Source organism: Manacus candei, unplaced genomic scaffold, assembly GCF_025592945.1.
Source record: "Manacus candei isolate 608988 ecotype Guabito, Panama unplaced genomic scaffold, ASM2559294v1 h1tg000018l, whole genome shotgun sequence".
In the NCBI taxonomy this organism is placed as follows: domain Eukaryota; kingdom Metazoa; phylum Chordata; class Aves; order Passeriformes; family Pipridae; genus Manacus; species Manacus candei.
The window spans coordinates 1,890,439-1,903,308 of NW_026138066.1; the positions used below are offsets into that span (position 1 = coordinate 1,890,439).

Here is a 12,870-nt window from a genome sequence, read left to right on the forward strand (position 1 = left end):
GCAGTAGGCAGGCTCAGCGGCACAATCAGTTCAAAGTGACATCCCCGGTGAAATACGCTGTTGTGACCCTTGAAGATGGTTCTATTCAGGAGTAAGAGCTGGACTCGCTGACCCCTGTGGTTCCCTTCCAGCTCAGCATATTTCGTGATCCTGTCCCTCCCGGCCTGTCCGGCAGTGACCCCTCGGCGCCGCTGCCCGCGGCCGTTGCCCGGTGACGGCTGCGCGTCCCCGCCGTGGCCGGCCCGACCATGGCGGACCCCGCCGCGCCGCCGCGCCGCGCCGCCGGCCCGCAGCCCCCGCCCGCCGCTTCCTTCCGGGCCGCACCGCGGGGCAACCCGGCGGTGGACAGCTTCGAGGCCGAGCTGCGGGGCGCCCTGGGCCTCCTGCGGCGGCTGGGAGGCGCGGGGGCGGGGGAGGCCAAGCCGTCGCAGCACGACCTGCACCGCCGCGGGTAGGGCTGCGCCGCCGCCCCTCGTTCCTGCGTCGCCGCCCGCTGTGGGAGCCGCTTGTCATTCCCCCTTCCCCTGCCTCAAACCCCCTTCCTCGGCTGCACCCCTCTTCTTTTGCTGTCTTGCTCCAGTCCATCCCCTCGGCCGCCCCACGGGGCTTTCCGCGCCGCCTCCCCGCGGCTCTCGGGCTGCCCTTCCCGGCCGCCCCTCGCCTCTTCTGGGGTTCCCCCTTACGCTGCATCCCACGGGCTGGGCAGCACCTTTCCTTCATGCTCGCCCTGGACTGGGAGCTAGCCAGGAGTTTGTTCACCCGGTCAGCTTTACCAGCACTGAGCCAAAGCACCGGTAATCCGTTTCCTTTTTTTTTCTTCTTTTTTCTTTTTTTCTTTTCATTTTTTAAAACCCCTTCAAAGTCTGAAGACAGCCCTTTTTTTTCAGAACTTCCTAGAAGTCAATGCTTTAGGGAAAAAACACAAGGTGTTGTGGAAGTTGGCAGCCACCACTGTTGGCTCTATCAGAGTTGCCTGAGCTTGCCGGTAGGAAAATCCCTTCGTAGTGCTGGAGCAACTGGCAGAGCACCAGTGTGTGCGGCTGCATGCGAGGGTGGACACTTGTGGGCACGTACATGCCTTTAAAAGATGTGCTTGCAATAGAGCTACACGAGGGTAACACCACACAGCTCTTTTTGTGCATATGTCTCTGTCTGCGTTGGTATATTTTTATACACATATGTGCGGGCAGAGCATATGGCGAGTATAATAGTGCATATTTGTTTGCCTGCATACATGCATATCTGTGGGTATGCATAAATCTAGATTTTGTGCTGCAGTTAAGATAGAGCAACTGGAATGGGTGTATGATTCATAGTGCTTGCATATGTCTTTTACAGACTGTGCATTTCTCATGTTGCATTTAGGTACATTGTGATATAAGAGCTCAACTGGTTCTTTTTAAGATGAATGGTTAATTTTCTATTGTTATCCAAACAGTGCTCTATTCTAAATTTACAAGTCTTTAACACCAAACCCGAAAATTTCCCAGGTATCAAAAGTTCCTTCAAAAACAGCACAGGAATTAGGTTACAGGGCAGTTACCTTGTCACTTAGGTGCAGCTTCTACCCTTGCATATTTCACTCAGTAGTTTTCCTGGATGTAGTCCACAAATGACCCTTCTCTAAAGGATCTGTTTACATTTTCAGAAGGTATACAGATTCTGCAACCTGGCATGTGTCTGAACTGGAGATCTTAATTTTCTAAGGTATCTGAATTACTAATTTGTTCATTGTCAGATCTAGGCCTGAGGTGTATCATGCAGGTATCAGTCTCCAGGTATCTGTCTCTCAGTATCTTTTTATATTGCTTCAGCAGCTGATTTCAGTGTTTTGCAACTTTGAAGGCTTTCTGTAGTTTCAGGCCTTTTTGTTTTTGCTTTAGCTGATCTGTATTATTATTTTAAAAGTTATCCTCTCTAGGCCTCCTTCACTTCTTCAGACACCACCCAAATTGCCAATGATGAATCTTCTATGCATTCTTTGTATCTTTGGCTGGGAGATGGGCATGCTGAGTCTTCCACTTTGCAATGGATTGCCAAATTATCAGTTTTTGTAAACAAGGTTTCCAAGCCTTTCTTTACTTTACCCTTTTAAATATTTTGACCTAAGTAGACTCTGTCTTATTCAAACTGGTATTTTGTGAATGTGACCCATGACCATGTATAACTCAGTTGTCATGAGAGCATTTTCACGTTTGAAGAAATCTACAGTGTTCATCGTGGAGAGGCCATGTGATGGCCATGTGATGATTAGAAGACATTAATGGTGATGATCCCTACCAGAATTCCTGGGCACTGAGAATGCTGTGTGACATGAAGCTCCCAGTAGCTCTGCATCCTCGAGCGTTCTTCATTTGTATAGGGACTGAGGTAGAAGACTGGAATTCTGGTGAATAGCATATGTTCGGGCAGCTAGCAAAGTCATGACTATTTATTTGTTATTGTGAAATTTCAGGGTTGTTTCTCCCTAGCCTTTCATTGTTTGATAACTCAAAATTGGAGCATGTGCTGCTTGCAGAACTAGCCTTACTCTTGTTGTTCCTAAAAACTTCTGAAGGTAATGGCTATTACAGATGCTTTCCTAAATGCTCTAAAGACTTCATGCTGTGTCATTTGTCAATCTACTTTTCCTGGTCTGGGTTGAGATCAAAGTGTTCTTGTTTTTCAAGGAGCAAGAAAACCAGCTTCCACATGGCAAGTATGTTCAGTTTAGAAAAATAAAATTGTCAACTTCATTCCTCCAATGCTTTCAGCCTTTGGTGTTGATAGGTCAGCAGTAAGGCCATAATTTAGGCACTTGCAATGTTCTAATGTAAAACAAAAATTACTGAGGACCTGCCCTGGAATCACAAATCTTTTCAACCAGGAGTAGCAATCAAAAGTAATTTTTCCTCAACTAAACAAGAAGTTGTTTTACCCCATTTCTCATGGCAGCAGGGCCATAAAAACATTACCTTGAACTATGGATTTTATCTCGTGTCTGGCTTAGCCACCCTTATTTGTTGATCAGTATCAGAGAAGCCTTTACTACTTGTAGTAAAGATTTTAGCCATGAGGGCCTTACCCTGTGCACACTATTATGGGTGAACCGTAGGGACGTTTTTTCTATTACTCATAGAATGGCTGGGAATAAGGAAATTTCACCTCTGAGCTCCAACAGCTCAGTGTTTTTTTAAGAATCTACTTGCTTAACTTGTTACTCTGATGTCCTATAGCCTGCTTAAAGGAAAGGCTGATGAGCTGTTTGGGAAGTGTCTCACTCCCCTCCTTTGTCTGTGTCAAAGAAACATTGTGTCATAAACTCACTTGTAGTGAATCAGTTTCCCCTAATCTTCCCATTGAAGTTGAAAGGTCTGGTCAAATTTGTCACTACTTTGCCAAAGTAGTTTCTTACAGATTTGTTGCTCGTTTATTACATCTAAGAATCTCATATGTTAATATGAGCATTTGAAACAAAAATGAAGATGACCTTCACTGGTGACTTTCCAGCTGATGAGTCTTAAAGAAATGTATCAGTCTCACTTTTCCAGAGCTTTATCCACAGTCATTCTTACTATCCTTTCCCCCCCTTCTTCCCACTCTCCTCTCCACCCCCATAATATCCATCAAATCTCTCTTTTCCTAAGCTTGTTCCTTTGATAGTTCAAGGGAACTCTGCTCAGATACCTGACAGATTCCTTTGGAGCCTCTTTGAAAATACTAACTAGTGTGGAATACTTCTCTCAGTATAAGTCAGTAACCATTCAGCCTGTTGTTATGGGTGGACCAGGAGGGACTCAGTCCCATTTGGAAGATGCCCTTCATTAAACTGGGCTATGGTTTCCTTCAAAATAATTCACCTTAAAAATGCCTTAGAACGTTTTATTGCTTTTGGCCCAGTTTGTGCTGTTACTGCATTTTTCCTTTACGATACACCTCTAGAATGTCCTACTTATTTCTCTGCTGCTTACTTTCAAGAACTGAGAATTGTGCTGACATGATACTTTTAGGGGAATAAAAAGATTGTGATTGTTGCAATTCTTTGTTGTAAAGATCATTTTGACAAGTTTCTTATAAAGCCATCTGTTTCACCTTGAAATGTGAAGGTGGTTTGCAGCTTTCTGTGTGGAAAAGATGTTACTTATTGTGCTTTTTTTTTATTGGGAGTGTTCTTACAAGCTGAAATGAAGAGCTGTGAGAATGGATTCCAAGCTCCTAAGTGTCAGAAAACAGTTTAAGAAAGCGTCTTGCATTTTAGTCTACCGTACCTGTTTTAAGAGATTGAAAAGTTCCAGCCACCTCACAGCAATAAGCATATGCTTTAGACATGACAATTTAGCTAGATGGGTATTTTCAAATGTTAATTTCTTTAAATGTTAATTTTTGTTTCTTTGGGTTTTTTTTCCCTCATAAATTGCTATATATGAATAATTTAGCAGTTGTGGTTTCACTAGGCAGTCTTTGCTGAGGTTTCTGTACAAGTGATTTGTTAAGAGAGTAAAAGTAAGAGATGCCTGGCATTGTGAACACTGTCAATACCGTTAATGATTTGGTAATGGTTCTTTTCTGAAAAAGTCCTAGTGCTTATTGTCAGTCTGTCTGACCGGTTATTGTTTTCCTGTTTGACTGTAGCTTTCTTAAAAAAGTGTAGTGTGGGGAAATTGTACACATGAGGGCACTGGGCCATCGAACCACAGTCAGTAGGGACTGTAGTACTGGCATGATGTAGTCAGTGCCTCTGCAGTGGAGGCTAAGTGCTTAGAGTTAGTTACCATTGAGGGGAGGCTTGCTGGTTCAGCAAAATGAGTAATTTGTTACCCAAAGACATCCTTGATGGCAGCTGTGGCTAGAATAAGATAGAGGCAACAGGAGAGCATCACAACTATTGCCTTAAAATCCTGTTTATTTTAACAAGTGTGTCATTTGGTTCTCTCTGAATCCTACCCCTTACAGTTTAAAATTCCCGAGCATTTCTTCTTTCATGATTCATGGTGTAGCTCAAAATACCATGAGCTCAAAATACCATAGTTCTATATACTCTATAGATTGTGTATATATATATATATATATATATGATATATATATATATATATACACACTCTATAGCTCAGTTTATTCCATGGCTACTAGTTCCCAAGGTTGCAGCTATCTGACATACATTGTTATTTTGGGATCTTTTTTCCTGCTCATAGCATCTGTAGTTTCCAGTCCAATAATTGCTGTGAGCTGTAATTCATTGAGTTTAAAATATAAAATTGTTTCTTCGAACAGAACCTCTCAAATACTAGCTGAAAGGTGGGACAGATTTTCCACTGGTGACCATGTTTGAACAATGCAAGGGGATTAATACTAAGACATTTTAATAAGAATTTACATAGGAGAAAATTCATCCTATTTAAAATGTGTGATAGAAACTGGTGACAGAAATGAAACCCAGAAATGTCCTTGTCTGCTTGTTAAATCCAGCTTTAATGATCACTTGTTTTGAAATATGTAGAAGTTCAAACAGATTTGGAAGAAAGGAGTTTTCACCATTTTAAGTTTTCCTGATTTGTTTACTTATTATGACAGATCTGCTGCCAGTTTAATCTGAAACCTTTTCTCCTGTATCTTTTTTAGAGCAAATGCTTTGTTTAACATTTGGATCAACTATAAGTCAAAACTACCAGAGTGGTATTACAATGAAAGACTCGTGCAAGTCGGTGATTCCCTTGCCCAGATCAAAGTAAGCCATATGAAATTGAAAAAGGTTCAGTCACAGTGTTTGTTTCATTGTGTTTCTGTGCTACTTTAATTTTTAATCATATTTTACTGGCAGCTATTTAGAAAGTAGCTAAAACTTTTACAAAATAATTCCAGTGAGAGTTGGTGATTTGTGTCTCTTGCTTATTTTTGTAAAATTGCCCTGATTTTTTGGTATGTTTTCTATATCTATGTTTTCTATGCAGCCATTGCCTTTTTAAACACTCCAAAATTTTTCTTTAATATCTGTTTGATGTTTCAGCACAGCAGAGTATAATATCTGACTGCGCTTTTAGATGCTGTTTAAGTACAAATTGGCAATGATAGAGCAGTTCCACTGACTCAACTCAGTGCTCAGTTAACCAAATGTGAACAGAAAGACAGGAGAGGAACAGAGAACAAGAACCAGAGTGCAATTACAGCTATATGTACTGGTGATGCTCCTGCATCTTGAATTATGTGTGCACTTCTGATCTCATCAAAACATTTAGATCACAAATGAAACAAGGAGCTAGATTGTTGAAGATTGAGAGTATTTGGCAGATGTTTCACTATGTGATAACTGTATTTTTATACTCTTACTTAGTCATCTGTTACCAGCTACTGTTGGAGATGCGATACCAGGCTTGTAACTGTTAAACTGACTCAGTAAGGCAAATATATTCTTATAAACTATTTGTCCTTTGTGTTTTCTGGGAAAAAAATCCATCAAGACCAAGCCACTTACTGCCTCAGTGGTATTTGTGTCAGAAGATCATCTCATAAAATCTGGGGCATTCAAGGGTAGTTAGTAAACAACACTCAGAAGCAGCTCAGAGATGTATAGTTGGAAAGCTAGTTGCAAGTAATTTCTTTTAGGTTTGAAGAAGGGTGTGTGGTCATGAGAGATACAGTTATGAAGTGAAAATACTGAAGAATTACAGAATTATAGGTTAATTTATTATAAAGTTTCAGTACTTGAAAAGCTGCTTAAGAGAATACCATTAAAGGTGTAGAGAATTAGTATCATTTAGAGTAAGGAACAGCTCCTAAACAGATGCTGTCTGTTTACTGTGATTTTGTGTTTGTAATAATCTATCAGTGGATTTTTAAACTTTTTTCCATGAACGTATTAGAAGATATTTATTTGGTCAATATACTTAGCTGGCTTAAAGCTCTGGCTTTTTAGTTTGTCTGTATTATGGGACAGTGAAGTATGTATTTTGACTTTGTCCTTCAGTCTTCCAGACCTATTTCAGACACAGATTTTTGATATTAGTCTTCTAAACAGTTGATTTTCCTAGGAAAATTATATTTATAGGATAAAAGTTTGTGGAAGTCTATAATTTATTAGTGGAATTCTTCCATGCTTTTGGAATGGTTTCTGTAACTTTTACTTTTTTTTTAACATAATGAGAATAAAAAATTATGTTAAAAAAAGTTTGTATTTTTTTCACAACAAGAATATTAAATTTTAATTCTCTCCTCCCCCTCCCCCACCCTGGAAAGAAAAACAGATAGCTGACATTGTGTTTAAATTGAAATAACTTTTAGGAACTTGACTTCTGTGTTCGAAAAGCAGTTAAATGCCAATTGTCACCTGTATTCACTCTTTTTCATTCTCTGCAGCATATGTCACTTTAGATTCCTTTTTTTTGCCCCAGAAAAGAAGAGGGAATAATTGGAAATGTATCAAGATAGTTTGAGGGGCCATCTTTTTGAGGAACATATCTAGGAAAACTGTTCTTTCACTATTATGTGCTTTGATTATGGAAAACAGCAATGATAAATGCTATCTGTGCTATTTGAGGAAAGTATATACGTGTGGCTACTAGGTGAGCTTTTCCACAGACCACAGGAAAGGTATGCATATCATGGAGATGTTATGAAGTCTTATATATCATTCATTGCATTTGTGGAACCATTCTAATTGAAGGTCATGGTGTAGGTTTAGAGAAATAGAAATACAGAAATATAGAAATGCTTAAGGAAGCTTGAATAACAGCAGTTTTTAATAGTCCCCTTATTGCCTAGGCAAGTCCATTTGTGTTTTCTTCACATTTTCCTGAAGTTTTCTTAGCTTCTGGGCCCTAGGAATTGCTTGAAACTTTACATGAAGCTTTTAGTACTTGGGAACTGCTGCTCTTCCAATGTACACAGTAGGGTTATTTCAAACACATCAAACCCTGCTCTCTATACTTTACATTGGCTTCCCATAGCACCACTCAAATATTTGGTCCTTGATATTCAAGGTGCTTGATGACTTGGCCCTATATTGCCTAAAAGTAATCTAGAGTTTTCACTAATGATTTCTGCTTGCTGCCTAAAAATAATCTAGAGTTCTGGGTAAAGACTTCTGCATGCAACTTCAATCCTCTAGTGTAATGTGTTTTTCTACAGTAGAAGTAAAGTTATCAATGTTGTTGAAAAAGTTGTTTTGCTGGCCAGCCTAAAACTTTGAGATGAGCTTTTTTTTGGAACTCCCATTTTTAGGTGCATTTCTTTGACTTAATTTTAGAATTAAAACCTAGTTTTCATTCTATCTGTTTTTTTCCTGGGGGGCAAAAATGATAGAAACAACATGAGATGGATATTGCAAATTTTAAATGTATTACAGGAAAGATGAATGTGATGTAACACCAAGTTCTGTGATAGGTAGGGTAAAGCCCATTTCATAAGTACCTCTCTTGACTCCTAGTTGAAAACTAGTTGATTATTTTTTAATCTGCTTTTACATTATATAATAATTAATGATGTGTAGTCTTTAAATAATTATTGCATATGAGCAGTCAGTGGATAATCACCAACTTAGCTGTCTGTTCTGCTGCTATTTTTTTAATGCCTTCTCACTTTAGATTACTTCCTATTATACATCTGCTATGTATTTTTTAGGACACACCTACATTCATGGAGTCATGTATCTAGAAATTACTTAGTCCATTAGTCATCATGCTGATCAGTACTGACTCGTTTTTTTCCCTGCCTCCCTCTCTGCCTGTATCTGCCTGTTATCTCTGGTCATACACCCATATTTTAAAGTGTTTAGGAGAGAAATTACCTTTACATTATGTATCAGTAACTACTTTAATGTACTCTGATCCACGGCTTTGGATTCTAAGTGTTATCACAGCCTGAATCTATGTGTTAAGTCATGCAAGTGACTGACTGCCTCTAAATGTCCATGGAAAGTCAAAGTCTCTGTATATGGCTGCTGCTGTCACACAGCAAAGAGGATAATAGGGCTATGTGAGTTAGACTCCTCAGATGATTAAAAATTCAAGATAAGTGTTACTATGGTGGTAGGAATTTATATTGGAAAAAAAAGTGAGTACAAGGAAACACATAAGAACTTTTTGTGATTAAACATGAAAGGATCATTTTTACAAATAGGAATTAGTTACTTTTTACTTGAGCATTTATTTAGTGTGTGTGCTAGAATTAGTGAGATCGGTAGAGAAACCTCTGTATAATCTTCGCTGCGGAAGAGGTGGTGGTGACTCGCTAAATGGCACTTCCACATCTGAGTCAGATCTGAACCATAGTCTCAGCATGATGTTAGTGGTTCAACATGTAGCTGGGGAGCTCTATTTTGAATGAGATATAGAGCTCAGTATCTGTTTGTTAACAGTTCTTAAAGACCCAGTGGCTGATTTCTTGGTTGTATGTAAGTTCCAGTTGTCACTTGTTTCATTCTTTTTAGTGTATCTTAATCTTCCTCTCTGTTTTTATAGAAAAAAAAGGGCTTTGACAACAGAGAAACAAGAAGGAGAGAAGTGAAGATGTCTGTATGGTTTATAAAGTTCTACATTATTGAATACTTTTCTCAGAATTGTAGTGTCATTGTCATTGTTGCAAAGCTGCAGAACATTCCAGGAACCCTTTGAGTTTATTACATTATCCCAGGATCCTACTTTAGAGTTGTTCTGTGATAGCTCATATTTATGAATAAAATAAACAGAATCTCACAAAAACTTGCAAGCTATTCTTTTAAGTATTTCAGCCTTTCATATGCTGAGTGTTCACACTGCATTGTTGGATATTTACGTAAAACTGTAGTGTTTTACTCCCAGTTGCTCTTTCACATTGATACTTTTTTACATAGGGATAATAAAAAATAATATGTTCTACAGAAATAGAAATATAATATACAAACTATAAAAAGAACATATTATTCATTTTTCAGGAATATAAGTTGGCACTTCTCTACTGCTATGAAAAATACCTTCAACAATTTGTTTCTGTAAACCTCGATGATATCATGGATGATGTGCATCAATTTAAATCCACCTTTTTTCCATATGGTTTCAGAGATAAAAATGTTGCACTTACGGTAGGTTGTGGTTTTTTTCATTTTTTTGGTCAAAGACATTAACATATTCAAAGTAAGTAGATTATTTTATCCTCCCCTAATGTGTTTTATATTAATTATATATTAACATTAACTAATCTTTATTAATTTGTTGCTATAAATTGTATTGAGATTTAATGGTCATGTGCATGATATGAACGTCTGGAATTGGGGTATATTTTTAAAAGGTTATAAGTGCTTAATGCTTTTGTGGCATAAGCCAACCACTATCAACTTAATGTTAAAAAGGCAGTTTTCTCTGAACTGGTTATTCTGTAACTCTTTACAGCAGTTTTTACTCTGAAATAGTTCCTATTATCCACTGTCAGAATTAGGATATGGGCAAAATTTGATAAATGTACTGCAACTGTAGACATTTCTGTGCTGTATGATCTAAGAACTAGGCAGAGTGCAAGACAATTAAAACGCTGTCCTGTAATTGGTACCATTAATGCACAAAAATGCTACAGGTAAAAAAGCTCATGATAGTGAGCAAAGCAGCATTGCATTACTCCATGTAGCTTATTTGCTTGCTATGAACAAAAAATGCAGAATGCTGGATAGTTCTGTAACTGCTTTAAGCTCTGGGAAGCTGAGTAACCTCAAGTGTGTGTTGGAACCCCTTTTTTGTTAATTGCTTGTTGAGGTAGGGACTTGCAGTATATCTTCTATTATCCATGGAAGAAAGTGTTTCAGTAGATATAGGGGGAATGCTAAAAACGTGTTAGATTTTACCATAAGCAGTTTTTTGCTGAGAAGGTCTATCTTCATACATAGTGGATATTTCAAATTAACTAATGCAAGTTACTCTGTGATCAAGAGCAATGAACAGAAATAGTAAGCATCTCCTGTGTATTGAGGTAATCAAATTCATATTCCTCTAGTCAGAATGCAAATAGGTGTTTAGAGAAGAGAAAAAAGCAGACAGTTTGCTTAAAAGCTAGGAGCAGATGTCATGATAGAAGAGATACTCTGTATAATTTTTTTGTTTTTCGATTCAGCTTTCTAGAAAGACTATGATGAAAGACTATGTTAATCCGTTTTTAAAAAATGTTTTGTAAACACATTTGAAGTTCCGGAGATGCTTTCTTCTGTTTCCTGTATGTCTACCTAGACCTTGAACCAACACTAGTGCCAAATGTTATCATGAGTCTATACTAAATGCCTGTTCTATAAGTTTAGAGACTGAGATATCCATACATTTTCAGATATGGAATCTAATTTGACAATGATCCCTAAAATTGGAAATTGAAGATGATAATGTGTCAAATGATTACATCTAAAGGCTTTAGATTTAATTTTTTTTTTTTGCCAGGTTTCTGCAGCTAGCTTTTGGTTTTTAGTATAACACTAAGAAAATCATTGAAATGGAGTTTCAGTTAATTAACTGCAAAAAAAAAATATTATTAGGTTAGTAATCTTCTGAGAGGTTGATGGGTACTGACTGGCCGTATGTCACTTAGCTCATTTTCTCACATGTTGGTTTGTTCAGATGATGCTGTATTCCAGACAATACTGTGATCATGTTAGATTAGGTATTACGAGGAAGAGAGGGACCAATCCATTTGTAGAAGAGAAAAATAACAGATGAGAGTGAGAAATATGATATTGGTGATACAAATGTCCAGAAAAGTTAAGACTTGCCTTAGTTTATGGATACATCTACAGAGAAGCCAAGAGTTAAAGCCAGATTGTTTGAATAGCAGTTTAATACCTCATTCTCCCTACACTCCTTTCAGCAGCCCTAGTGCACTATGTGCATTTTCATCCTGTGACACAGTGGAAACTGATTCAGGCTAATGGTACAGCAACCCTAAAGCTTTAGCACTTTCTCTGTATTCCAATCCTCATTTCAATGTCATGCTGTCTTTTCCAACTCACCATTTCGTTGTACTTTGATGATGTGAACTGACATATGCTTGTATTTTAATTAATTTTATATATGTTTCTGTTTGTTTTAGTTCCATGCTTTGCAGGCAAGAAATGTTTGCATTTATCAGATGGTTTGCAGCAGAGACAGAAATCTCCAGAATCCAGAGTCCCTGCAGACTTGTTTAGATGTCTTGACCTCATTACGACTCACTATGCAAGTGGCTCTACCTCGGGAGAATTTGTGTTGGCTTATCTACAACGGTACATTCCTTTGCTAAGCAAAGCTGTGGAGGGAAACTTTTGTACATGTTCTTTAAGGTCAACCTAATGGTCATGAATAAATCTCTAGTTAGCCTTCTAGTTAGTCTTCACTCACATTAGGGTTTTTTTTTTGGTGTTGTTGTAGGAGTTGTTTTTGTGTTTTGTTTGTTTGTTTGTTTTTCTAAAAGAAGGGACTTTAAGATTGAAGTTTCTACATAGTGTGCCTGTTCAGGTGAACTGTTGTAAAAGCAACAGCTTTTTTATCATAACTGTTTACAGTGTACTAATAAAAAGAAATCTAACAGCACAGTAAGGGCATTTTTTGAGTGAATCCTGATTAATAAAAACACCCTCAAGATTTTTTTTATCAATAAATGTTTGTGTTTATGAGTTTGTTTTGGTTTTGGGTTTGTTTTGGTTTTTTTAAAGTGGATTATAGGTCTAAGAGTAGAAAGTGATTGCCTGCCATTACACATTTGTATTTTCTAAAGTACCTTGAAGGCTACAGTTAGTAATAAAACTATTTTAAAAATACCATATGAAATTTAAGAATTTTAATCTCTATATAAGCCTTTAATGTGCTACTTGTAAATGCTTGAATTAGGAAAAAGGTGAAGAAAGAATGGAACTTCTGCAGACTAGATAGAAAGAGAATGATGTATCAAGATTTTCATTTCAGGAACAACAAC

The 12,870-nt window shown here is 37.9% G+C and overlaps 1 protein-coding gene across 1 annotated transcript in view; it reads left to right on the forward strand.

Moving 5' to 3' along the window:
• The first annotated feature begins 233 nt into the window (after positions 1–233).
• Positions 234–12,870, forward strand: part of CFAP54 (cilia and flagella associated protein 54) — a 105,937-nt gene continuing 93,300 nt past the window's right edge. Inside the window, exons 1-4 of the mRNA XM_051784028.1 lie at positions 234–451; positions 5,599–5,704; positions 9,884–10,030; positions 12,010–12,181. Coding sequence (XP_051639988.1) covers positions 249–451; positions 5,599–5,704; positions 9,884–10,030; positions 12,010–12,181 — 628 coding nt within the window. The 5' untranslated portion in view covers positions 234–248. The remainder of the gene's footprint in view (positions 452–5,598; positions 5,705–9,883; positions 10,031–12,009; positions 12,182–12,870) is intronic.